This window comes from Oculina patagonica, chromosome 3 (genome assembly GCF_052425735.1).
Source record: "Oculina patagonica isolate OP01 chromosome 3, crgOcupat, whole genome shotgun sequence".
Lineage (NCBI taxonomy): Eukaryota > Metazoa > Cnidaria > Anthozoa > Scleractinia > Oculinidae > Oculina > Oculina patagonica.
In genome coordinates this window covers 13,063,580-13,087,871 of record NC_135760.1, presented here as the reverse complement: position 1 = coordinate 13,087,871, position 24,292 = coordinate 13,063,580, and the positions used below count along the sequence as shown (strand labels likewise).

The 24,292-nt window shown below is 38.4% G+C and overlaps 1 protein-coding gene across 3 annotated transcripts in view; it reads right to left on the bottom strand.

The window, feature by feature from the left end:
* The window catches only part of LOC144646694 (laminin subunit alpha-like), a 54,816-nt gene that overhangs the window by 18,433 nt on the left and 12,091 nt on the right, over window positions 1-24,292 (bottom strand). For 2 of the 3 annotated variants that reach the window (XM_078506366.1, XM_078506368.1), the window contains exons 12-36: window positions 23,910-24,168; window positions 21,558-21,657; window positions 20,875-21,088; window positions 20,095-20,367; window positions 19,153-19,422; window positions 18,300-18,581; window positions 17,456-17,668; window positions 16,939-17,208; window positions 16,272-16,596; window positions 15,547-15,890; window positions 14,869-15,002; window positions 14,604-14,763; window positions 14,079-14,183; window positions 13,665-13,751; window positions 13,332-13,565; window positions 12,632-12,758; window positions 11,650-12,158; window positions 10,911-11,091; window positions 9,673-9,949; window positions 9,242-9,318; window positions 7,902-8,534; window positions 7,284-7,493; window positions 6,020-6,372; window positions 5,730-5,846; window positions 5,017-5,310 (exon numbers count right to left, since the gene is read on the bottom strand). In XM_078506366.1, coding sequence (XP_078362492.1) covers window positions 5,017-5,310; window positions 5,730-5,846; window positions 6,020-6,372; window positions 7,284-7,493; window positions 7,902-8,534; window positions 9,242-9,318; window positions 9,673-9,949; window positions 10,911-11,091; window positions 11,650-12,158; window positions 12,632-12,758; window positions 13,332-13,565; window positions 13,665-13,751; window positions 14,079-14,183; window positions 14,604-14,763; window positions 14,869-15,002; window positions 15,547-15,890; window positions 16,272-16,596; window positions 16,939-17,208; window positions 17,456-17,668; window positions 18,300-18,581; window positions 19,153-19,422; window positions 20,095-20,367; window positions 20,875-21,088; window positions 21,558-21,657; window positions 23,910-24,168 — 6,048 coding nt within the window. The remainder of the gene's footprint in view (window positions 1-5,016; window positions 5,311-5,729; window positions 5,847-6,019; window positions 6,373-7,283; window positions 7,494-7,901; window positions 8,535-9,241; window positions 9,319-9,672; window positions 9,950-10,910; window positions 11,092-11,649; window positions 12,159-12,631; window positions 12,759-13,331; window positions 13,566-13,664; window positions 13,752-14,078; window positions 14,184-14,603; window positions 14,764-14,868; window positions 15,003-15,546; window positions 15,891-16,271; window positions 16,597-16,938; window positions 17,209-17,455; window positions 17,669-18,299; window positions 18,582-19,152; window positions 19,423-20,094; window positions 20,368-20,874; window positions 21,089-21,557; window positions 21,658-23,909; window positions 24,169-24,292) is intronic. The other variant, XM_078506367.1, reaches the window with a different exon arrangement.

Sequence of the window (24,292 nt, the reverse complement as noted above, 5' to 3'; positions counted from 1 at the left end):
AATTAGCAAGTATTTTCTTGCATTTTGAGGTATTTAATACCTTAGCAACCATTTGTTTACATGCAGGCCTTTGTGTACAGTATGCACACTGTCAAGCACACTGCACGGTTATATCCAGCAAGTACAACGGTTATGAAATAAAAGGAGTGAAATATATTGTGCTAGAATGAAATGTGGTCGTTTTTGTACCAGTTATGTCATTATGGCAATGATTGCTAGGCAAGGTTATTGAAAACGTTGTTCTTTATTACCATTCGCAATGGTGAGTATACTGTACTTCACGAATCGAATAGCTGGTATATCAACTTCACAAACCCGTCTCAGTTTTGTGTTCATATATGTTCCTAAACTCATTGAAATTCCACGAAACATGAAGAAATAAGGAAACTGTTAAAAATATGGAGAAACCGCTAACACATTCCTATTCAAACAAAACGACAGCTTCTATTTACAGAAATGATGGTAAATACAAAATGCTGTTGATAATGCCTCCAATGGCTCTAATCATTCTTTTAGACTCAAAATGTAATAATAATAATGATAATGATAACAGTAATAGTAGTAATAGTAATAATAATAATAATAATAATAATAATAATAATAACAACAATAACAATAAAAATGATAACAATAATTATAATTAAAACACATTTAAACAATATTACTGCATCATTTTTAAGAAAAAACTACTATCAATGCAGGTCCTGAAAATAAAAATATCTAACAGTATGTATAAAGAATCACAGTATTTGAAAAAAAAAAACATAAAAAAGAAAATTTCAAACTTTCCAATGGCAATGGAGTCGCAAACTCTAAAAAAATGTGTTTTTCTACACATATTAATTCTAGGTATTAACTAATTAAAAGTGAGTATCTTCGGGTTCGCTATTATCCCCGTCTATGTCCTCCTTGCTTGACCAGTTGGTGCAACTACTGTCCTCGCAAAGACATGCATCTCTGCAAAGCATACCACTTCTTGTCCAGGATCAGCGCCGACTCCGGCACTGTACCTTGCAGCCACAACAAACCAGCTCCATCACCGTCTCAGGTGCTAGAGCTTGGTCTGTCTAATCAATATTCAGTTCCTGGTCCTTTTATATATCATCCGTTACCAACTGACTTATGGGCTGTCGGGTTTGCCTCCAAAGCATTTCTACAAATTTAAGCCTGTAAGGTTTCTGTATATGTTTTTTGAGGGCAGACATTCAGTGGCGGGAGGTGGTGCGACTGTAATTCTTTATTTTGCAGAATAAGTGGTATCTAACTTGATTAACATCTTTCCCTGCCTTTCCATACAAAAAGTACACAAGTTCTTCAACATATGCTGCATGTTCGTCCCTCACATGTACATTATCGTGGCCAAAGGGAAGAACTAGTTCTCAGTCGTAGTTTGTTATTTCCTTAACTACCTTAAAAGCTTTCATTTTCCGTTTGCCGGAGAAGGCACTAACCGAATCGCAGCCAGTCAGTGCATGAAGGCCTGGAAGCACTTTGCATACTACTTCCCCTAACTGATTGCAGACACTGGAAATGTCCACGATTCGAGAATGATTCTGAGTCGTACTTACGATGGCATTTCTTGCTGGTTTGATGATGGCTTGCCAGCACTTTCACGTCTGCATCAGAAGAGTAAATACTCAATTGTCGATGACCATTGTGAATGCATCCAGAACGTGCAAAAACATCCCAGTTCTTCCTGCTCGGTATAAAGCTCTGGGACTGCCGTTGACAACACACGACCATCGCTTCCCGTAAGTCTTGTACCCAAGGAGCCATCTGTGACGTACACAACACGTCCTTCTAGCTTGTGGGAATACGAATGTCTTGCTCATTCACAAGCAAGGAAATGAAGCAGGCAAGTCTTCCCAGTGCTCAGAAATGTCTTCCGGCCATTGTCGTGAGCAATTCAACGTTGCTGTGAGCTACTAATCTCCAGTCTGTCCATCCCGACTGCGCTTGCTTCTTTCAGCATTTATGATTGAAATTACAGGGTACTGATGCCCGGCTAATAGCACTATATGCACTGAAATTGTCTGGCACATGTGTCATTACCTGAATCACAGCCACGGCATCAATGATAACAAAGGTAGAAAGTAGTGAAGAGGGCAACACAGGAACATTTTTATGAATGAATGAATGAATGAATGAATGAATGAATGAATGAATGAATGTTTATTTCCCATGAAGTCAATTAAGTACATTAGAATGTATATCAATATTATAACTTGGGAGGAAGACTAAAGAAACCCTTACGGGCTTTTACAAAGTAGTCTCCCTTTAGTAACAACTTTTAGAAAAAAAATACATTCAATTTATATCAGTCAGGTAGTACAATAATACATGTACAATAATAATATCACTCTAATTAAGTAATTTCTATTTCTTATTTTACTGAGCTGTCACTGCTAAAGATAAAATATACTGTTTCAGTTTCTTTTTAAATATTATTAAAGACGCTGAGTGTTTGATGAACAAAGGTATTCTATTCCAAAAGTCAATTATTTTGTTTCTTGTTGAATATTTTCCGTAATTTGTTCTGTTATAAGTTTTATGAAGTTGCTTTGAGTTTCTAGAATTATATTCATGAACTTGCGCATTTTCTAAACAGAAGTCACTAAAATAGAATGGAAGTACTTTACTGCTAAGACTGAAACTGAAGGAGCCGATTAAGAAATCATTAATTTGGTATATATTTAAAAGATTCAGCTGAGTAAAGAGCGGAAGTGATGGCGCTGTGTATGATGAAAAAGTCATAATTCTCAATAAAGTCATAATTCTCAATAATATATCCAGCAGCTTAGACAAAACGGCTTTGTTTGTCTTTGCCAGCAGTGATCCATAAAGTGCTGTCGAGGGTGGCATTTGTCAGGATTTGTTACCAAGATACTAGATTGACAGACGCGCTTTTGCACGGGCTCATTGGTCACTTCCTCGTGTGCTGCTGGTTAAGAGGAGAGTTTCACTTTTTTTCTATCAGCTCTTGTCGCGTGGTCTTTATTTGTGCATGGCCAATAGCACCTCTTGTGATATCCTCCCTTAGGACCTTCGCTCTAACATCCTTCCATTACTCTAAAAACTCCATCTTTCCTGATTTGCACAGGTTTAAAATGACTTCTATATGTCTTATTGTTAAAGATACACAGATTGCCATTAACATTTCTAACGTGGCAAAGGCATTTACCTCACTGAGTTTGGTTTACTACCATTGACTGATCGAGCACGTTCTCCTTGAGGAATATTTAGTTCAGTCATTATTGTGTACAACAGTAGAGCCACTGTGCAGCAGGCAATATGGTTCAAGACGCTACATTGTACATACAAAATATTCAAAGCTTATAAACAACAGCAAGGGCACTCGAAACCCTCGAAATGAAACACACAGTCAAGAAAATGATACTCGAACATAATTTGTGCAAATGGCATGCACTATTGATGCTGCAAAAATTGTGTTATCTTATTCAAAAATAATCAGCAATTATCTCATTAGATAATTACATAATAATAGTATTGATAATTAGTATACGTACCAACCACAGAAACCACAGATACAGAATAACGTAAAAAAAAACATTGGGAACTTTTGCAATCGTAATTCTCTGTTTATAATATACAATATAACATTTTACTATACTCCACAGTCACCCATGAAAAATTAGTTTTGAAGATCATGCTCTCTTGTTACTTTTTTAATTGTGCGATTGGTTACAAAATCAGCGAATTGGATGATTTTGGTGATGTTCTCAGAAAACCCAAGGAACAGCTACATGACAACCAAGTTACTGGCATCGTTTATAAAGTGGAATGCAAATCGTGTCCTTTTGTATACATTAGTGAAAGTCAAATATCCTGGAACTCTAGAGGGACAGAGCACTACCCTGGCACCCGAGGCAATTATGAGTCTAAAAAGAATAAAACAAAACTTTCAAGAGGAGGCTCCCCTCACATGACGTCGTTTTCAGAGAGGTCCTCAAATAAAACTAATTACAAGGTTAAAAATCAAGTTAAAAATCAAGTCTGCCATAAAACAGCACTCGGACACCACTGGATATGACATTCATCCAAACTTTGTAGAAATACTGGAACGAGGCGTTATTTTTAAATCTTTGGATTCCACAGTAAACACCGAAGTTGTTAATGAACGCCAGTCTTTCCCTAAAGCGTATTTGCCACTTATTGTTTCTCTTAGGGACCGTCAGAAGTTTTAAACTTTTAAATTTATTCTTTAAATAATTTCATTCTGAGGAAGGCAACAGAAACGTTGCCGAAAATTTAATTTCAACATTTTAAAGGTAAGATACAACCATATTTTTAATTTTTTTTATGACCACTGATCACCCAAACAGCAATAATTTTTGAAATACTGCTATATTTCAGCTCATCGTACTACTTTTACGTCCCAGCTGTTCAAAAGTCTACATGTAAACAAATGGTTGCTAAGGTACTAAATGTCTCAAAATTCAAGGAAATATTTGCTAACTGAGGGATTTTTAACTCGGGGAGAAGTTAAGTTTGTACATTTCTTCCAATTATAGCTTTCATTGCGCTATAACAACTTTTATTAAAAGCGTGACCATATAACTTCCATTCTGAAACACAGGATTTGAAGTGTCATCGTTTTATTATATAGGCCTTAGCAACCGTCTCTATGGTGACAGTTAATTAATTACAAAGCATCTTATGTTAAAGAGTATGATCGATTGTTTAATCCCTCCAAGTTTAGTGAAGTTTGGTGTAATGAGGTGGGAGATATGGGCCTTGTTATAATATACCGACCTGAATGTTCTAAAGTTATCCCCACCCACACCCTGATAAAAACCTCTCGTTTTTTCCTTTAAGCTCCATTTTCGCGGCTGGAAACAAGTTGAATATAAAACACTAGGCCCTTAGCTTTAATTTGGTACCAAGGAAACTTTGTTCGGTTGGGGGTGCTACGAAATTGCTTTTCCAGCCACTTTTTACGAATTGGCTCATGGACTACATTCTATAGCTGGACATAAAATGTGCAAATGAAATTACCTCATCTCTAGCATCCATGGCTATTTTCTCAGCTTCTTGTGCAATGGCTAACGCTTCTTTTAACGCTTCAGCAATGTCTGAGTATCTTTGTGATGCATTAACTGCTTTGTTAGCAAACTCAATGTCTGTCAAAAGCTTCTCCAGCTCATCGGCCTGTTTACGCAGTTCGTCTGAATGATTCTGGGCCATAACCACTGATGGAGTTAGCTCATCCATAGTTTGAGAAATGTTGGCCATCTTTTTGGTGACTTGATCAATGAGATCATCTAGTCGTGGAAAGCTTCCATTGAAAGACTAAAAAAATGGAGACAAAAATATACAATAAATAAGTCATCCACAGTAAAGACAAAATTATCTACACTAAAAAAACAACAACGAATATTCTTGAAAAGGTTACACTTAAAATATTAAACATGCTGACGATAAATTTCTCCTCTTGCAAAAGGATTACAGAGATCAAGAGTGTAAGCATACTATGTCCAGGGATGTCGCTAAGGGCCGGCTTCTGGCTAATTTCACTGGCTGAAAGAAAACTTAAACCTTTTTAACAACACTTGACTGATAATGAGTTTGTCCTTTAATTATAAAGGACATTGTTTTGCAGCTGTACTTCCAAGTTTTCTAAGCCAACACTAAAAGAAATGTGCAGTGACCAGTAAAAAAACATTCATGTTTCAAGATTGGAATTTAAAAGACAAAAAAGTCACTTGTACCTCTAAAGATGAACTTCCATTAAGCAGTTTACTTTTGGTGGTCTGAATCACTTCCTGCAGGCTCATAAGGGCACTGTCGACCTCTTTTTTCTTCATTGCTGCCTCTGTTAGTGGTGTCTAAATCCGAAAGTTAAGAAAAAAAGTAAAATTACCGTTCTATTACACAACATCATACTTAAATTGCATTAACAAATATTTGGGTTAAGACAAACACGTGCGGAATTAACAGCTTAGTGCTTGCTGTAGGATCCTCAGATATGTAGGATCTTGATCATAGCTTTTTGACTTACCTGGGAGTCATAACTCTTGCTGATATTATTGGTCTCCAAAGCAAGGCTGGTGTTTTCCAAAACACTGCTGGTCTTGTCCAGAATTGAACCAAATGTACCAAGCAATTCATCCAGGGTCTTGTTAGCTTCCATAAGTTGGCTCCACAAACTGACAGTGTCATTTAACATTGACTTTGCTCTGTTGATGGCCTCCATTGCCAGTTCCTCCTCCTCAGTCATTGTCGCATTTGCAGCATCAAAATTTCTATTCACAAGTTCCTTCAAGATTTCTTCAGCCTCCTCTAACAACAGTGTTTGGTTTGCTTTGTCAGTTTTTAGAGTTTTGGCTATGTTTTCAGCAAAGTCTATAACGCCTGAAATGGAAGAAAACAATTGGAATCAATTTCTGTTATGACATTCAGTTAATTTAGATGTTTCAATTCACATTCAAAAGAGTTTTTAACTTTCTGGAAATCTTTTTTTTTAATATAGTTCCTGGTATGTGACAGAAACGTCTATAAGTAGTAGATAAAATATGAGCAGGAGATCTGTATGGGCATTTACAATGGCGAGCCGTTAGGCTCGCCATTGTAAATGGCCATACAGATCGGATGCGAATATTTTATTCTACTTGTGAAATGAAAACAATAAGTTGAATGCAAAGTATTGTTAAGTGAATCAGTAGAGATCTGTATCAAAAGTTAATGAATACACCTGTACTAATTAGCTGAGTAGGAGTTTGTATCAAAAGTTAATTCTCTTGTTTGATTTGTAATGGGGTTTACAGTTGTGTACATGTGATCTGAATACTGTACTGGGATTGGTTTGCACCCTCATGAATAGTTAATGAATTTTACAATAACACATAAAATACATGCCAGGTGGCTACTGCACATCTTGTCAGCACTTAGTCATTTTTCAGCAAGGATTAGCGGTTTGCTTATTATTGCAGTTTTCAGTGAAATGCGAACTGAAATTCAAAATCCAAGTAACGATTACGTTTTTTGCTGCCATCAATCATATTATGGCAACAGCCAAAGAACCATGATAAACAGAAATAAACAAAATGGATCGGAATCTACCAATCACAAATGACCGCAGATGATTGACGGTAGCAAAAAGCGAAAACCGTTGGTTGAGGATTGAATTTCAAAGTTCCCATTTCACTGAAAACTGCAATAATTATATAGCAAAAGCAGTTTAAAGTCACAATGGTAACAAAAATTAATGGTCACAGCTTGGATATGTTGAATGCACAAGAATTAAAAGATTAAACCCTACTCACCATGTGTTCTATTGAGCGCCTCCCTTATTTCTTGCTCTAAAGCCAGAGCTTCATCTTTTGTGGATGTGGCATTTTCCAAAGCCTTTGTTGCTTGATCTGTTATTTTCATGACCATTTCTTCTACTACCTCTGTTGTCTCCTCAGAAGAGTCTGTCCTCTCTGTAAGGGTACCTGCAACTTGCGTTGCATTATAACTGCTATTTACTGCAGCTGGAGGCAAAAAATAAAGTACTGACAATTAGACATGCTGATAATTAAATTACTATGTTTTGATTTTCTTGGCATTCATGTTTCCATAACCTTGTGTAAACACAGGGGTGAGTGTGGAAGAACCCCACCTGTTTTCAAATTCAAGAAAGTGTACGCAGCAACCTGTATTAAAGCAGCCATTTTATCTTAACTAACTTAAACTGCTGTTGAAATAAAAGGTATAAATCTTACAGCCTTCATGCCTGCTTATGACTGACAGTAGGTTAATGATAATTATAGCAAACATTATCAGGAAGTAAATGGTGAATTAGGTGAGGATATGAAAGGTTAACTACTCTGTTGCTCAAGAGTAAACTTTTAGACATATCACAACCATCACGTTTTCGCAAAAAAGACTTAAATGTTTACCCGGATCACAGGCATGTTTTGCAATATCTATCTGCTCCAATGTAAGTGCTTTGTCATAAAACTGAAGGCAAGCAATGCGGCCCTTGAAATAAAATGGTAGTCCTTCCAGTCTACCCATCAACACACTCGAGCCGTCAGTAGCTAGTTCTGTTACACCGACATCAGCTTCATCCTCCAGTTTTTCATTCACCCAAAGCTTTGCTAAGCCACTATCGTAATCATATGTAGCAGCGACATGGTTCCATGTGTTTGGCGACACAGTCCCGCTTAGCTGACTATCAACAGTGGGTGCACTTCTGTCACGATTCATAAACTGTAGCCTGAATTTTGAGTTGTACAACCAAAGATTAACTGGTTTGTTTGCCTCATAGTCTACAATAGGGCCATTCATGTTCTCGTGATAGACCCAAACCAAAATGGAGGTTGATTTGCGAGTGTCGAGGGATCCTTGGTTAGGGATTTCAACATAACTGTCTGGTTGGCCCTTCAACTGCCGTGCGCCATCTGATTTGAGGTATGGCCCTGCCACTGGAGGTGCATTTGAAAGTTTTGCGTCTGGTTTTGAATTTGGACCAATGTCTTTTCCACCATGTTTGGCATTCAAAGGATATATGGCGAGGGGATGAGGGAGGGCTTCAGAAGAAAACACAATGAAGGAAATGTTAGGAAATTAAAAAAGAATTAAAAAGATTGTTATATGTAAGGACATGTGAAAATTACAGTACATGTGTGTACACATCATGACTGCCTTTCCTGTTAAGTGTAACTTTTCATCAGTAGTATTATAACACGTTCCTAATAATGGGCAGTAGAACAACCCAAGAAACGGAAAAGCATGTTTTCCGTCACACACTTTCCTATTTATGTCACAAATGTGTTATTCTGATTCTACCTTAAATTCATGCAAAATAGCAATCAAAATAGATCCTTGCATCAACGTGCGAGTATGAAAAAGCTCTGCCCATTTCTATTAATTTATAGCTTAGGTTTATATATGCGACTTGCTGTCCAGTCCAGCTAGGAACTATGGCCATGTATTACATGTTCAATCTGGTAATCATTAATGTGACTCTCCTAGTGCCATCTCATATGGTATCTGACCCCTTAAACTGTTTTTAAAATGACAACTCTAAAAACTGCAGCAATGAGTTTCTTGTATGAATTGCAACGAAATGTTTTAAAGCCCCAATCATTCAATTTTACAAGAGTTTTCTAAATCAAGAAAAATGCAACACAAAATTAAATTTATTCTGCGGCAACAAAAAATGTCTGGGCAATTGGCGACAACATACAAGCCTAATAGCCTTTGTTTTCCTTAAGGAATGTTGTCTATTACCTACCATCTACAACAGAGACCCCTACAAACTGGCGCAACTCTTCCATGGTTGTATTGTATTGATTAGTTGGCGGGATCAATCTGGATGGAAAAATAATGATTATAGAATTATAGAATGTAACAACATGAATAATACACACATCTGTGTACATGGTTAATCCCTCTACATTTAACTCGACCCACTGTTTACTGCCAAGTTTAATTTTTTTTAACACAATAAATGGAAAGACCAAAATTTGAATCTTTTGTGAATTTGCTGATGAGGTTTTCTAGTTAATCTCTCCCTTTTGCTCCTTAAATGAGAGAAAAAATGTGAAAACATTTTAAAACAATCTGCTTTACAGCAGCCAGTATAAATCTGCAGTGTCATGAGTAAAACACTCAAAACTAAAAGCTAACATCTGCAAACAAAAGCAGTAGATATTTGTTGCAAACCTTTGAAGAGTTTCATTGATATCTGAAAATCGACCCTCTGCGATAATCCCTGCAGTTCCATGTTCTACAGACTTTAGAGCCTGTGTAAGCTTGCGATCTAGGTCAGTGGAGGTATTTAAAAGCCGTCCCACACACTCGCCACAGTATTCACAACCCTCAGGTGTCAGAATGTAGTTCTGAGGACAGATGGTGCAGTTTCCTCCCGGCTTACAGCACTGACCAGTGTTTATGTCACAGAAGCCAAACAAGTTTTCTTCACCCTTTGGACAATTGCAAGCTGAAAAGAGAATAAAATATTGTTTACAACATACAAAGACCAGTCCCTAACCAACCCATAGAAAATAATGGCCTTCCATATTTCTGGATTTACCAGTTTCAGAAGGTTGCTTTTTTATTTACTTTCACATAGCTAAATTGTGTACCATTTATCCAGGGAGGGGGGGGGGGGAACACTCCCATAAATGAGCTACATAGGTATGTGCCGCTGTGAAGGGTGTGGTTTTCAAGCAGTTTAGTCTAGGATAGGGTATATAAATCAGACTTTATGGTCTAGAATAGGGTATCATTTGAAGGGAAACGATTCAGTGGTATCACAAATTAAGCCCAAAATAAAAGAAGAGAAAGAGGCTTTCCTAAACATAAAAACAATCATCGTGGCAACGTTGTTGACAGATGATTTTTCCTTAAAAACACTGAAACAAAACCCCACCCCCACCCAAAAATATACAGGGTGCCCCCAGGAACATATATACCGGTAACCACCTCTATCTTACTTTTTAAAACTTTCTCAAATGCAACCAAGATGCATGGGTTCTGGCTGATGATAGGGGGTGGCAGTGCCAAGAGGTGTAGATGTGCAGGTGCACACTCTATGGTAGTTCTCTCAAGAGGCCACCTCCTTGGCGGACTGTTACTTTCAGAATTTTACAGCAATCATAGAGAAGCAGAACCGATTCTAAGGATGTCCTACAGTCTGAAGCCTAATGGTCAATTGTAAGGTGCCACTGTTATTTTAACCCTGCCAGCTTCATGATCTTATTGCTTATCCTAGGAGCTGTCTCCTTGAGTTGGCTTTGTGCTAAAAATCGAGACCAGTACAGTGCTAGGTAAAAGTTTAAAGTGAAAGTGGTGATTAAGACATACACTAACACCTTATTCTGGAGGCTCGCTAAATGAATCTTGAGCCAGTTGCCCTAAAACCTAACAAGAAATGTAAAATCAAACCTGAATGAACTTACCTTGACAGCCAGCATCTGTATAACCAAAGAAGCCTGCCTCACATCTGTCGCATGTCCTTCCAGTGACACCCTCTGGGCACTTACACTGGCCTGTTTTCACATCACATGATGCAGACAGTGCTACAGGTGCACAAGCACAATCTTCACAGCCAAGACAACTGTCAAAGTTCCAGGTATTTGGCTACAAAAAAACATTAAGTCGTTAAGGTGGAAACGATAGTGAGACTTTAAGGGAACAGAACCTTGAAAATGTAATTTGTACATATAGTACACTCATTTTCACAAAACTTGATGCTAACAAAAGTAAGAGGTTGATTCGTGAAACTTGAATAAATCAGAATGGTTTAAACAAAAATCCTTGTTTCATCTCAAACAAATTTGATGCGTTCTAGGTGCCTTATCATGGGTTTACCCATCTCTATTTTTAGTTATAAAAACATTTACTTAGTACTACTACCTATTATGTGGCTAGGCCTCCAAATGGACAACATGAACCAAACCTTGCCCTTATGCTGTAATTGGTATGTGAGCTCATGAAAAATTGGTACCTGAGTTTAGGATTGCCTGCTGTGTCCCTCAAGATAAATGGTGCATATTGTTTATTGACCAAGATGGCTGGATATTGGCCTCATTCTGTGAGTATAGACCCTTACTTTGTCTTGGTCTATACACATGCATTTAGAACTTGACCAATATCCAGCCACCTTGACCTCAAATGTGACCAATAACCCATATTTACCTTACAGCTGTCACAGAAATCTCCAATAACATTGGGCTTACACTCGCACACCCCAGTGGTGTGATTGCAGACTGCAGTAATAGTGCCGCAATCACTGCAGGCACATCTTGCACAGTTCTTTGCAACAACTGCATCCCCAAAGTAGCCATTCAAACAGCGATCACACTGGTCTCCTGTTGCAGCATTGATACATTTGAGGCACTGTCCTGTCTGCGCATCACAGCTTCCATTGACGCTGGTGTCAATATTACCGCTACACCCACACCTCTTACAATAGTCACCAGGTTGAGATGGGTTACCATAGAAACCGTCAGCACACCTCTCGCAATTCTGTCCAATATAACCTTCTTGACACTTGCACCAGAGTTCATTGAAGGAATTAAGGGCACATTCTGTAGCAAAGCTGTTTGACATGATTCCTAAAGGACATTCACATATACCGCAGTCCTGTTCAGATCCTACTGTTGCATCGCCATAGTAACCAGGTTCACAAGCTTCACAGTTCAGGCCTGAAATAATTGAAGACAAAGACAGTGTTTCAAGGCTAGTTTCAAGGCTAGTTGAAAAAAAAATGTTCAAGCAGTCGCACTGTAAAGAGGGTTTCCTTATGGCCCTTTTTGGCACTGTGATGCAAGGTGATCATTATACGTAGGGTTCCTTTAAATTGTTGTATTTGCTTGTTGGTAAACTTCCAGCTAAACAGGATATGGTTTATTTAAACTGAACTACTTGTTAATGTATTGACAAAGTGATTTGGTAAAAGTTGAAGTTATGTTCTGTTCCCTTTCATTTTTGTCTTTGGCCTTAGAAAGAATATTCCATTTTCAATTTTCTGTCCTTAACCTTAACTTAACTTAACTTTATTGGGGTTTAAAAAAATTTGTGCTGCACACCTATTCTAAATTGATAGGTGTGCCCTCCTTTCCCCAGAAATCGGGATATGAGCAAAATCAATGGCTGATAATAAAATAATCTGCCTTACCAGTGGTGTTGTGAAGGCAATTGCTGCAGTTTCCTGTTTCACTGTCACAGTCATCAGAGTGTCCAAAACAGTTACAAGGAACACATGTGCTGTTATCTGCAGCTCTGGTGTATCCTTTTCCACACAGCTGAAAACCAAAATATTTATAGAAATTATTACATTAACAATGTTTTGACCTAGTTGTACCTGGGCTGTGAGCATGCTTTACTGTGTGTGTTACTGCTCAGGTTAATATAGTGAATGGTTTGAACCCAGGAGTATCAGTAGGTCGTAAAGTATGATCGTCCGGGTGAGAGTAGTTCTGAGAAGAACTGTTGTTGGTGACTGACGCTTCAACAACCTGAGCGGAAGTCGTCTTCAGAGTCAAGTGAAAAGTTGTTGTCAGTCGGTGATGTTATATGTCTGGTTCGTTGAAGTTGATTGGTCAGTTCAGCTGTCAGCTGTCGAAAAACTTTACAATACGGTAACATCACTGCTGAACTGACCAATCAACTTCAATGGACCAGACATATGAACATCACTGACTAACAACTTTTCACTTGACTCTGAAGATGACTTCCACTCAGGTTGTCGAAATGTCAGTCACCAACAACAGTTCTTCTCAGAACTACTCTCACCCGGACGATCATACTTTACGACCTGCTTAGGTTGAAGCATACAAAGTTTGGTTTTGTTAATTACACAAAAGGTGTCAACTGACCTCACACGATGCTCCAGTAGCTCTTTCTGGGCAAACGCACATTTCAACACTGTTGGCTCTTCCTGCTCCTGCAAGAGGCCCATCTACAGCAACATCCATCTTCACATCATTAATTGTCACTTCTGCAACAACTGTGCTATACGATGCCCTCAGTTTAAGAGATTTTATGTCACGAAGAACTGACATGAAGTCATCTCTACTGACATTTGATCCACTGGCATCTTGCCACAGGTACTATGATCGAAAGATAAACATTCAAGACATTTTAACAAATAAATTATCTCCAAACTGGAAATAACTCAAACTTCATCATATCAGGCTGTTAGCACTTACCTCGAGAAATTGCACCTCTATGGCTGATGTCTTTCCTGGAGAGAGTTGAAGCTGTCTCTTGTTATGAAGTACTTTACCATTTGTACCCTGAAACAGCAACAACAACAAATGACATTTACTTTCAGTGTTTTTTAGCAAAAAGTTCATTTGAAAGGATACACAAATTTTAATTGTTCATGGAATTCTCCAGTTCCTTTTTAAATCATTGCTTAATGTCATGTCAACCCTCTTTTTTCAAGAAATTGAAATCTTTCAGATTTAAAGTTCCAGTCATAGTAAATTTTAATATCAGAGATTCTAGTTTTCTGCTCTTGAGACCAGACAGTCATAACCACCTGTTCAAGTTCACAAAGTTAACAAACAATACTGGAATGTAAGAAACAAGAAAAAGACAAAGCAAGATAAGTCAAGTACCTCTATCACAACATCAGGTTTAATTGTCAACACTGGTGAATCAGCTTCCCCTTGTGGCACTTCATAACGAGTTGTGTAACTCAGTTTGCCTCCATAAGATGAAATCTGCAACAGATGTCACATCAGGGTAATATAAAGAAACTTTCAATAGTGCCAGGGATACTCAGTCAAATTAAAGATTTTACTTGACTGTGTTGCAACAGTCAATTCTTACAGCCTGCATCAAACATAATTGTGTTTATGAGTGGGAAGCCATTGAAAAACAAAATGGGACAAATCCATTCAGATAAGCTTAACTTATTGTCCACTGTTTAATCTGTAATGGTGGAGAGAAGAAACTCATGTACAAACAGCCCATTTCAGTGGTGTACAAGGAACCCTTTAAATGAATGGCAAGTAAATTATAAAATGAAGAAAATGACCCTGGCCAAAGTGTCCCTTGTAGCAACTCTTAACACAATTTTAATAACACTTCATAATTTCAAAGTCATTTATTCAGGGAAAAATAAGTTCTATGAAGTGTACCTTCTCCCCCAGGAATTCCTTTGGTGCTACCCAGTATATTGGTTTGCCTTTCTCTTCTCTTTGACTGCTTATAGAGGCATAAAGGTTGGTCTCTCCAATTTTAACAACAATTGCTGGACTGTTCTCTAACTGCCAGTTGTCCATGGTGTCCACTTTGGACCTAAAATAGACAAGACCAATTCCAGTGTTATGTAGTGTGTAAGTGCCACACGGGAAATATCAATTTTTTATCATTAAAAGCCTTAAAATCTATCCGATTTCTTACCAGTACTTATCACCACTGTCACAAGTGTCTGACAGACCATTACACCAACACTCAGAGCAGCCGTCTGGATTGTCAGCATCTAGATTGAAGCGTCCTGCTGCACATTTATCACAGCGTGGTCCAGTGACTCCAGGCTGAGAAGTAACATATTGCATAAGACCTACAATAGGCACTTGTACTGAAATGTGCAGGTTAGGTATCCTGGGGTGTTAAGGGTTTCCAGGGTAACCAAACAGCCCGTAGACATACTATGACTCCCAGGGAAACCTAATAGAAGCCCTCCTCTAAACTAGCATTTCTTTAATCTTTCCTTTGTTGACAAGGTTGACTTTTCAGGTGCATTCCAAATGATCCACATAATAATTGAAATTAATACAAAATAGGAATTCATTTACCATTCTTTACCATACAAGCCTGGCAACGTTACAACACCATAGACTATAAAAAATGCTAATAAGTTTTAAATTTTAAGATGCGAGGATGCCCACTGCTTTTGGCTTTGGAGGCACTTCATAGTACATGTGCTTTTGTTTAACTGGATCATTTGCAAAGTTGATAGTTATGGCCGGCATACAAACACTGTAATTAACTGATTTTCTTGTGGACAGTTGATAATGATTACTACAACATCATTTTAAAAACTTTGGTTTAGCCCTTACTTTGGGCACTAAGTCTTACCTTACAAAAGCATGTTCCATCATTACTATCACAGATTCGGCTATCAACCCCTCTGGGATCACATGATTCACATTTCTGGCACAGGGGATAGTCATAATAACCAGTGGCACACTTGTTGCACTTCGTTCCAGTATGGGATGGTTTACAGTTGCACTGTCCTGTGTTAGGATTGCATGCTATATTACCACCAACCACACCAAACCTCTCGCAGCCACAGTCCTGACAGCCCAGGATTGGGTCATAACAGCACGTGCCTTGCAGACAAAATTCACAGTTGGGGCCAACAGTGTTGGGTGGGCAGTCACAGGCTCCAGTGATCTCATTACAGAAAACACAGCGGCATTCTGAAGTTGGCAAGGAAAGCAAACTGTTAACTTACAATAATTACAATTTACATACGGTTTTGCTGAATGATGTATAACTAATTTACTTGTTGTATCCCAGTGTTTTGACGTATTTTATTGATTTCAAGGATTATAAGACTTCTTAACGCCCAATGAGCTCCACATATTATTGTCAAATAAAAATAAAGGACAAGTGAACTGACTGAGTTTTCTGTCATGCACCTGAATGATTACTTGTTTGAAGGTACTTAAATTTCAACCTGATTTTCATGTGAAATAAAACTGCCAAGATCTATACCAGTGAAAATATAGCTACTTAAATCTTTTTTCTGTTTTGTTACTTCTTCATAATACACCTAACATTACTGCAGTTGAACTTACTTCTGCAGTTAGGGAAGCCATAATACCCCGTCTTGCACCTACTACACGTTCTGCCAATAACGTTTGGCCGACAAGGGCACTGTCCCCCAAACTGGTCACAGTCACTGTTCAAAGATCCCTTGAGATTACAGTTGCAGGAAAGACTTCCATTGCTGAAGGCTGTAGTGAGTGAGAACACAGAATCTTTACAAAACTTTGGGTCTGAGGACTTGATGAAGAAATCATCCTTGCTGCACGAGTCAAGAAATGCTTGAGTTAAAGGTACTGGCGCATCTTCTTGCAGTTCCTCCGTAAATGAAGCTTTAGGTACAAGTAAAACATAATCCTAGATAAAAAAAAAGAAATAATAAATTAATTATGCTTAAGAGACAAAGTGTTAGTAGCTTATTCATGTATGGCAAAGCACTCAAATGTATGACCATAATTTAGCTGGTGAAAATCTTTATTGGTAGTGGCAAATGTTGTCCTCACTGCAACGAAACCATTTCTTGTAACTCCTCATCTAAAAAAATGGTTTTTAACACCAAGCTAACAAAGAAGATGGGGACTCGGGATGTTTGTCAAGAGGAATTACATGATGACACAGATCTCTTCATATATACCCCGGTATTGATCTTCAATAAGAAACAGAAATAAATTTAAATCACTATTTGTTTTTGAAACTTACAATCCAGGTTGATGAGTTCTCAGGAATAGTGAATTCCAGTGCAACTGAATTACGTCCAATGTTAAAGAACGGCGATGCATTTAAGTCCCTGATGACAGATCTACAGCCTGATGCGTGAGGACAGTAATGGAATTTCATGGAACCATCCAGTGCACGGTCACTTGTGACAGACACTTGTGAATCAAATGAAGCATGGTTTGGTTGATAATAGTGAACAATGGCTGCATACTCCCCAGGCCGAGGAACAGGGCCTGCCAGCACATGAATCTTCTGTAGGAAAAAAGCAAATAAATTAGCTACACTATTATATTCACACTCAACCAACCAAGGAACTTGTTCTGAGAGTGTTATACAGTGAAATTTTGATTTCTCAACCCTTAATTTTTGAACCTCCTGATAACTCAAACCAAAGGCAGTTTCCCTTTACTCAGTTGAACACTGTGGGCAGCAAACATTTCACACTTATGAGTGTTTGTGGTTAAAAGTCCTTTAGTCATATTTCCAACTAAATACTTACTGGTCCCTTCAGATACTGTAATTTTACTGTTGGATCTTGCTTGTTCGGTGGCTGTGGGTCATTTGGATCGCTGCCTTCAGCTTCAATTTTTACAGCTCCTTTTGGATTGGGATATGATGTTGGAATACACTCGCTTCCCTGGGTTGTACAGAGGATGCTTGGTGCAATGAAATCCAGTGTCCACATGTCTAGTGGAATGGCAGTGATGGAGTCCTAAAAAAGACAGTGGGCACAAGCTAATCAGGGACATAGCAAGGAAGAAATATTCCTTCCTTTGCTCATAATAAAAAACAAAATATCAATCACTATTAATAGTATTAATACTATCAAAGGTTTTGTGATTTTATTGTCAACAGTAGTGGAAGAAGGAAGGGAGCGTGCTTAAATTTATGTATTTTCAGAGTTGAGCAAAGTGTAAGTAACTAATCTTGAGCACTTCATTTTCGTGTAAAGGATTCTGATTCTACTCAGTAGAATTAAGTGGCCCGGGCTTAAAAAGGATTAGTAGATACTCAGCCGTGTTCTATTGGAAATCTGCAAATCTGAGTGGTTCTTCCATTGTTTTCTATTTCGCTGATAGAACACAATCACACGTACATGCTCTTAAAGCGACAATGAATTAGATTTTTGGCTCAAAAGTACATAAAATTGTGGGGTTTGGACTGCAATCCTTCAGAGTTTCAACTTAAACAGATCTCTCGTTCACATTCTTGTGACAGTCAACTTGGTTGCACTCGTTGACTATTTGCTGATAGAAAACTCAGGCTCATAGTCTAATTATTATTGTTAAGCAAACCAAAAGTGAAAAAAAAAACAATATCACATAATTAAGAAGTATGCATACCACAGCAATAGGAGAAGATAAATCCCTTGCCAAAAGAGTAACAACCATTCTTTGTATCTGTGACACATCAAACACTTTTACAGCACCATTACTATCAACAGCCACCTGACGGCAACCAAATCTGTAGTTACAGCTCTGAAGGTTGAACTCTCCTCTCTGTGACCCTTGAGGATATCTCAGGTACACATTCAGTTTGGCTTTGTTATCAGAAGGGTGGTAGTACTGCAGCACAAACACATATTTACCACTCTTGGGGATCTTAAAGTCTGCTGTAACACGATTCTGTGGAAAGAAAACAAAACAAATTGGAGCTCAAACAAAAGCTTTAGAAAACAGCCAAACATTCAAACAGATGGGATCAATATTAGGTTATGGCCAAGAATTTAAATGGATACAGTCAAGCATTTGAACTGGTATGGCCAAGCATTAAATGGCTGAGTTGAACCCCTTTAATTCAAACTCGGTTATTTTGAATTCCCTGTTACTTTAAATTAAAACCCATTTCCCTTGGATTTGCCCTTTTGTCATTTACTATCGGCTATTTCAAACTATTTTTTGTTTCCCCTTACAGTTCGAAATAGCGGGGTTCAACCTAACAGATTATTATTAACCAAACTGGTCAATCGCGACTTCCTATTCAAACGTTCTACAGTTTTAAGTGTTTCAAATTCTTTTGCTGAGTACATGTATTCTAACAAATACTACTGAACATTTAAGCAGTTATGCATTACTTCCGATGCAAAGTCACATAATGATTTACGCTTTAAACCTTTTTTGAAAAAATCACCTTTTTCATAAAAGGTGTTATCACACATTTTGCAATAAATTATCATTACAGTTATTAAGATCTGACCTGGTTGTCATCTAACAAAGCCATAGCACTAAAATCCAACTGCTGTAACACTGCTTCGTCTTTAAACAACTGTGTCTGTGTCAGCTTGCCACTGGTCCTGATGATGTACCCTGTCTCTAGTTCTGTTGTGTACAGTCCTGGCTTCTTTGTGCTTAGGTACGAGAACTGGTTACACAACGTATTGATACCATTCACTTGGCATGGTTTGGTGACCTTCTCTTCAAGTCGATATGCTTCATAGTATTCTTGTGGCAGAGCAACAACATAATCCTGCAAACATGTAGCAAAAATTGACTGTCTTTAGAGGCTGTAATTCCGTTTTTAGTTAAGTCATACTTACAGTTCTTCTAGTCCTCGAGAACATTCAGATTTGTGGGGCTGGAATCGGGATGGGAACGTGGGGACTGGGACACGAGGGCATGTGTTCGCCTCGGGATGCAGGGATGCATGGCCTGGGACTTGGCAAAGTGGGACAAAAGGACATGGAGACATGAAAATGGGGATGTGGGGATGTCCCTGTCCCACTTTTAGTCACAGCCAATTTGTGGTTCAGTTAACCTGTATTAGTATATCACTTAAACAGTGGATAACGTTCTTGGCTGCTTGCACTGATTGGCTACTCAAATATCCTTTGCTATTCACGCCCGAGCAACTCGTGCATGAAAACTGCACTCATTAATGTAATAAACTAGTCAAAAATCATCCTTTCAAGCTATATTATCTCACTGTTTTAGTATATACAAAAACAACTATTCACCTCAGTGTCAGTGCTAGTGACACTTCGCGGCTCGGTAAATATCCACCACTAGCCACCTCCACTTTAGTAAATAGTTGTTAACTATAAATTTGGAAAAGGAATTAACTCTTGTCTGTCTTTACAACACTATATCAAGTAATCAATCCTTATTTGTTGCACTGTAAAGGAAAGCTTAATATTCTTACCAAGAGTACGCTTGCTGGAGGCAGCACTAACATCAGATCCCATTGTCCTTTAGTCAGCATGAACTGTGTAGCCATACCCTTGTCTCCCACAGTGTGATGTGTAGGAACATTTGTTGAACCAAATGTGACAGGACTGCTCTGTTTGCTTCCTACACCTCCTTTAGGAGTGAGCATCACCTTGCCTGTCACTGGTGAACTCTCATTCGTAATGGCACGGAAAATGATGTGGTAACGAGCGGTCTTTGGAATGTCCAGGGTCACCTTTAATGCTCTCTGCATGTAGAATTTAATATGTGAGTCTTTACAGCAAATACAAACAAGCCCTTTCATACAAGTCAAGTGTCCTTGTGTTTAACTGTCTCAGCTTGTTTAAAAGACTGATGAACAGATTATAACCTAGGCCTATTTGTAAGTTATCAGGGTTCACACAGGACAGACAGTAAATATTTCCATGATAAACTGCCAGATTACTCAGGCATTTCTCTGGATGTGAAGTTTGTCAGTGTGCCATTTATACATCTTGGCGATGAGAGAGACAAGTGAATGTGCCTGTGCAAGATCTGATGTTTAGCTGAACATGACAAGCACAGGGTCATTAGTACATCATAGACGACTAGAATATCAGCAGGAACCAAGTGAGAACTAGAATAACTAGACTTGCTGCTAATCAATAAAAAAATTTAAGCATTGTTCGACAAATAAGTTCTAAATTATGTTACCATGATAAGGGCAGCCTTGTCTAAACCTACAATGTACATCATTATAACATGGTTCCCATACCTGAAGGTCTGACATTGTGGCATATCCTCTCCATGAGTATCCAGGAAACACACTTTCATCAAAGCCAAATCTGGCAGGAGTGCCGTCACTTTCCATTGAAACCTCAGGTGACAGAACATCCTGACCTGGAGCAGATTTCATAGGAACAGCTGTAGCATCCTCCAGCTCTGCCTTGATGTGAAGTAATGTCGGGTAGTAATGTCGAGGGGCTGGCCTGTAAAAATACACCTTAATGTCAAAACAATGTTAAATGAAAACAACTGATTACATCACACTGTCAACATTATCTGCCATCAAAAAGTGCAAATTAATACTCATTACAAAGCAACATCTTTAGATTTGCTCTTTATGGTGGCTGACAGTAATTTTTCTAGAGCATCAAAAGCTACAACTCTAGTTACTTGATAAAACGACTGCTGTACTGTGAATTTTGTTCATGTCCTATAACATGTATAGCAACTGTGACAAGTAATCGTAATATTAATACCTTACTTATTTTCGCAGGACTTAATTTTCTCAATTTTTGAAAAAATTGCAAAATTTTATATTGCATATTTTTATGTTAATTACTTATTTTTGGCCAAATCGCGAAAATTAAGTCTCACGAATATTCATGTTCCACTTTCGCAAAATTAAGTTTTCCGAAAATAAGAAATAATAAGGTAATCAGCAAACAGCTTTACCTGCTGCAGTCTCTACTGACAACATTAGCACGACATCTGCACTGGCCTGATGTGATGTCACAGTTTTGGTCATATGCACCCCCCACATCACAGTCACACCCTGTAAGACAATAACAACAAACAATCATTTGCTATTTACCGTATATCCAGGCGCGTAGGAGGGGGGTTCGAGGGGTTCGAAAGAACCCCCTTTGGAGGTCAATAATGGAGGACCGAAAACACAAACTGTTGATTTTCAGCTTTTAGCAAATAGTGGGGGAATGGAAAACAAACTTTGAGAGTTGCAGCTTTTAAATTACCCTGCACGAAAACGCTAAAAGTATCGGGAAAGTATTAAATTGTTAGGAGAATGGATCTTAGTGCCCTAGTATTATATGTAGTCAAAATAATCCCATTGCTGAAAAAGTATTTCCTTAACAGGCGTCTGGGATTTGATAAATGGAGTATCAATAAACAAAATGCGGGGATTACAATTTCGGGGGACCCAGGTGATACGTGCATTCATAGTTAGTACTAACTATGGTGTATTTAGTGCATATTGACGATTTGACGCCGCTTTTAGTACATTGAAGGTGGAGCCGGGGTGGGGGCTTAACCTTTGCAGCACACATCAAGCTTTTGTGAAACGTTTAGTGTACTAAGCCGGTATGTATGTATGAATGTATCAAGTTAACAAAACGCCGGAAATATTGTTGTTATGACTAAAAATACCTGTTATTTTACACTCCATCGAGTTTGAAATATTGACGTACACAATGCTGAAAATAGCATTTCCGGGCCTCTAGATTCAAAATATTCTGGGGGGACATGCCCCCAGATCCCCCTAGAGGCTCGCGCCGAACTCGTATTAAATAACCCCCCTTAATAAATATTCCTGTCAATACGAACACCCTTACAAAAACTTCAGCTACGCGCCTGATATCTGTTATAATCTTGTATGGTTCATTAACCGTGCTAAGCCGGTTCATAATCTGGCTGGCATTTTTTTGTCGTTTTTTTTTTGTCGGTAAATCGTTCCAGACCCACGCGGCCCAGCCGGCTCCTTTGTCACGGTCACGCAAGATTTGATGACCGCTTGGACATGTCCAAGCTATTTAAAAACTACCACTTTATGTCAGACCCATGTCACGCGATCGCTCGCCTGTAGCTTTAAATAATCATTCACTTATTTTAAAAGTATTTACGAACACTCTGCGCTCTGTGTGAAATAGTAACTTGAATTTGTGTCATTTAGGCGTTGTGCAACTTGTACTCGGAGCGAGTACAAGTCGTACAATTTACCCGGAATGTGTTGAATATTGCAAAACAACGACTTTTTTGTTTTAAGTTTATTCTGGGAATCGAAACGTATATTGCAAGCTCAGCAAGAATGTGTCAAGGCACGGGATACACGTCATCGCGCCAGGGGAATTACCTGCGCAGGCAAGTATGCTCTATTTACAGCTAATTCGAGAAAGGTTGTTGGAAAGACTATTCTTTATTTTGGCGTGAAATGGACTTCTTTTAATGCAATTTATGAACTGGTTTGGGTTTATTTTATTAAACATTCGGCACAATATAAATATTTGCTTGTGTTCCATGCGTAAGCAGGCATTTCTCCGACCAGGCGTGCTGAAGGAAATTCATGTCACGCACGTTCCGTGACTGACGCAAACACGACTTGTGTGTTTATGAAGTGACTGCATTTCTGATTTTCTACTGTGCGGCGCCGCGCCTTTCTAGCCAAAGAACTGAAAGAGGTGGTCAAACACTAACCGCACGGTTACAAACTGCTTGCAGATTCTTGTTGCTACATGTACAAGGCTTGCATTATTTAAGGTGGGGGTGGAGGCACACTAGGATCCTTCAATATGCATGCAACACTAACAAATAAGCTGTTCCTCTGTCACAAATTCATAAATATTTACAGTATATATTAATAGTGAATTTATAATGTACACATCCCTTTTCCAGTGATTTACATAACGTAAATCCATTCCAATTCTAGAAATTGCAGCAGCTTGATAGTTCACCAACTGCCTTCATACCAACGGAAGTAAGTAGGGACAATTAGTGGTATCAATAACAAAGTTGATGTCAACTATAATTTGTGCATTCTTGCACTGTTTGGATATTACTTTATAAATAGGCCATTTCTGGTTTCCCTTTGTTTCTGTTTTAAAACGGTCTCTCCCATTCAATGAATGAGTGAGCAGATGGACCTGTAGGAGAACTTATTATCATATGATGGTTTCGCCTCTCGCAGCCAGGGAACTCGGAAATGACCTATTGAACATGCATGTTAGTTAATTGAGTTATTGACAGGAATAAAAGGAATAGCTAAAAACAATATAAATTAACAATAGCTGTTACCTGTGCACCCAAACACCTTACTGCCTGCCAGACCATAAAATCCTGCTTTACATGAAGTGCACTTTCTTCCTGCGACATACAGCTTACAAGGACACTGCCCTGTAAACTTGTCACATGTACGAAGGCCGCCAATCACACCATCCATGTTGCAGTCGCAGTTGTTGCAGCCTAAAGGATTACTGCTTTGAAGGAAGTAGTAGCCATCTTTGCACTCTGTGCATGCAAGACCTTGGACGTTATTCTTGCAATTACACTGGCCCTGTCAAATTGAAAATGTAACAACACATTAGATAAAGTAAGAAAAAGTCTTGTCTCTATTTTGTGATTTAGATGACTTAACTCAATTCTGCAAATCAAATCCCTTCTTTATAAATCCTACTTAT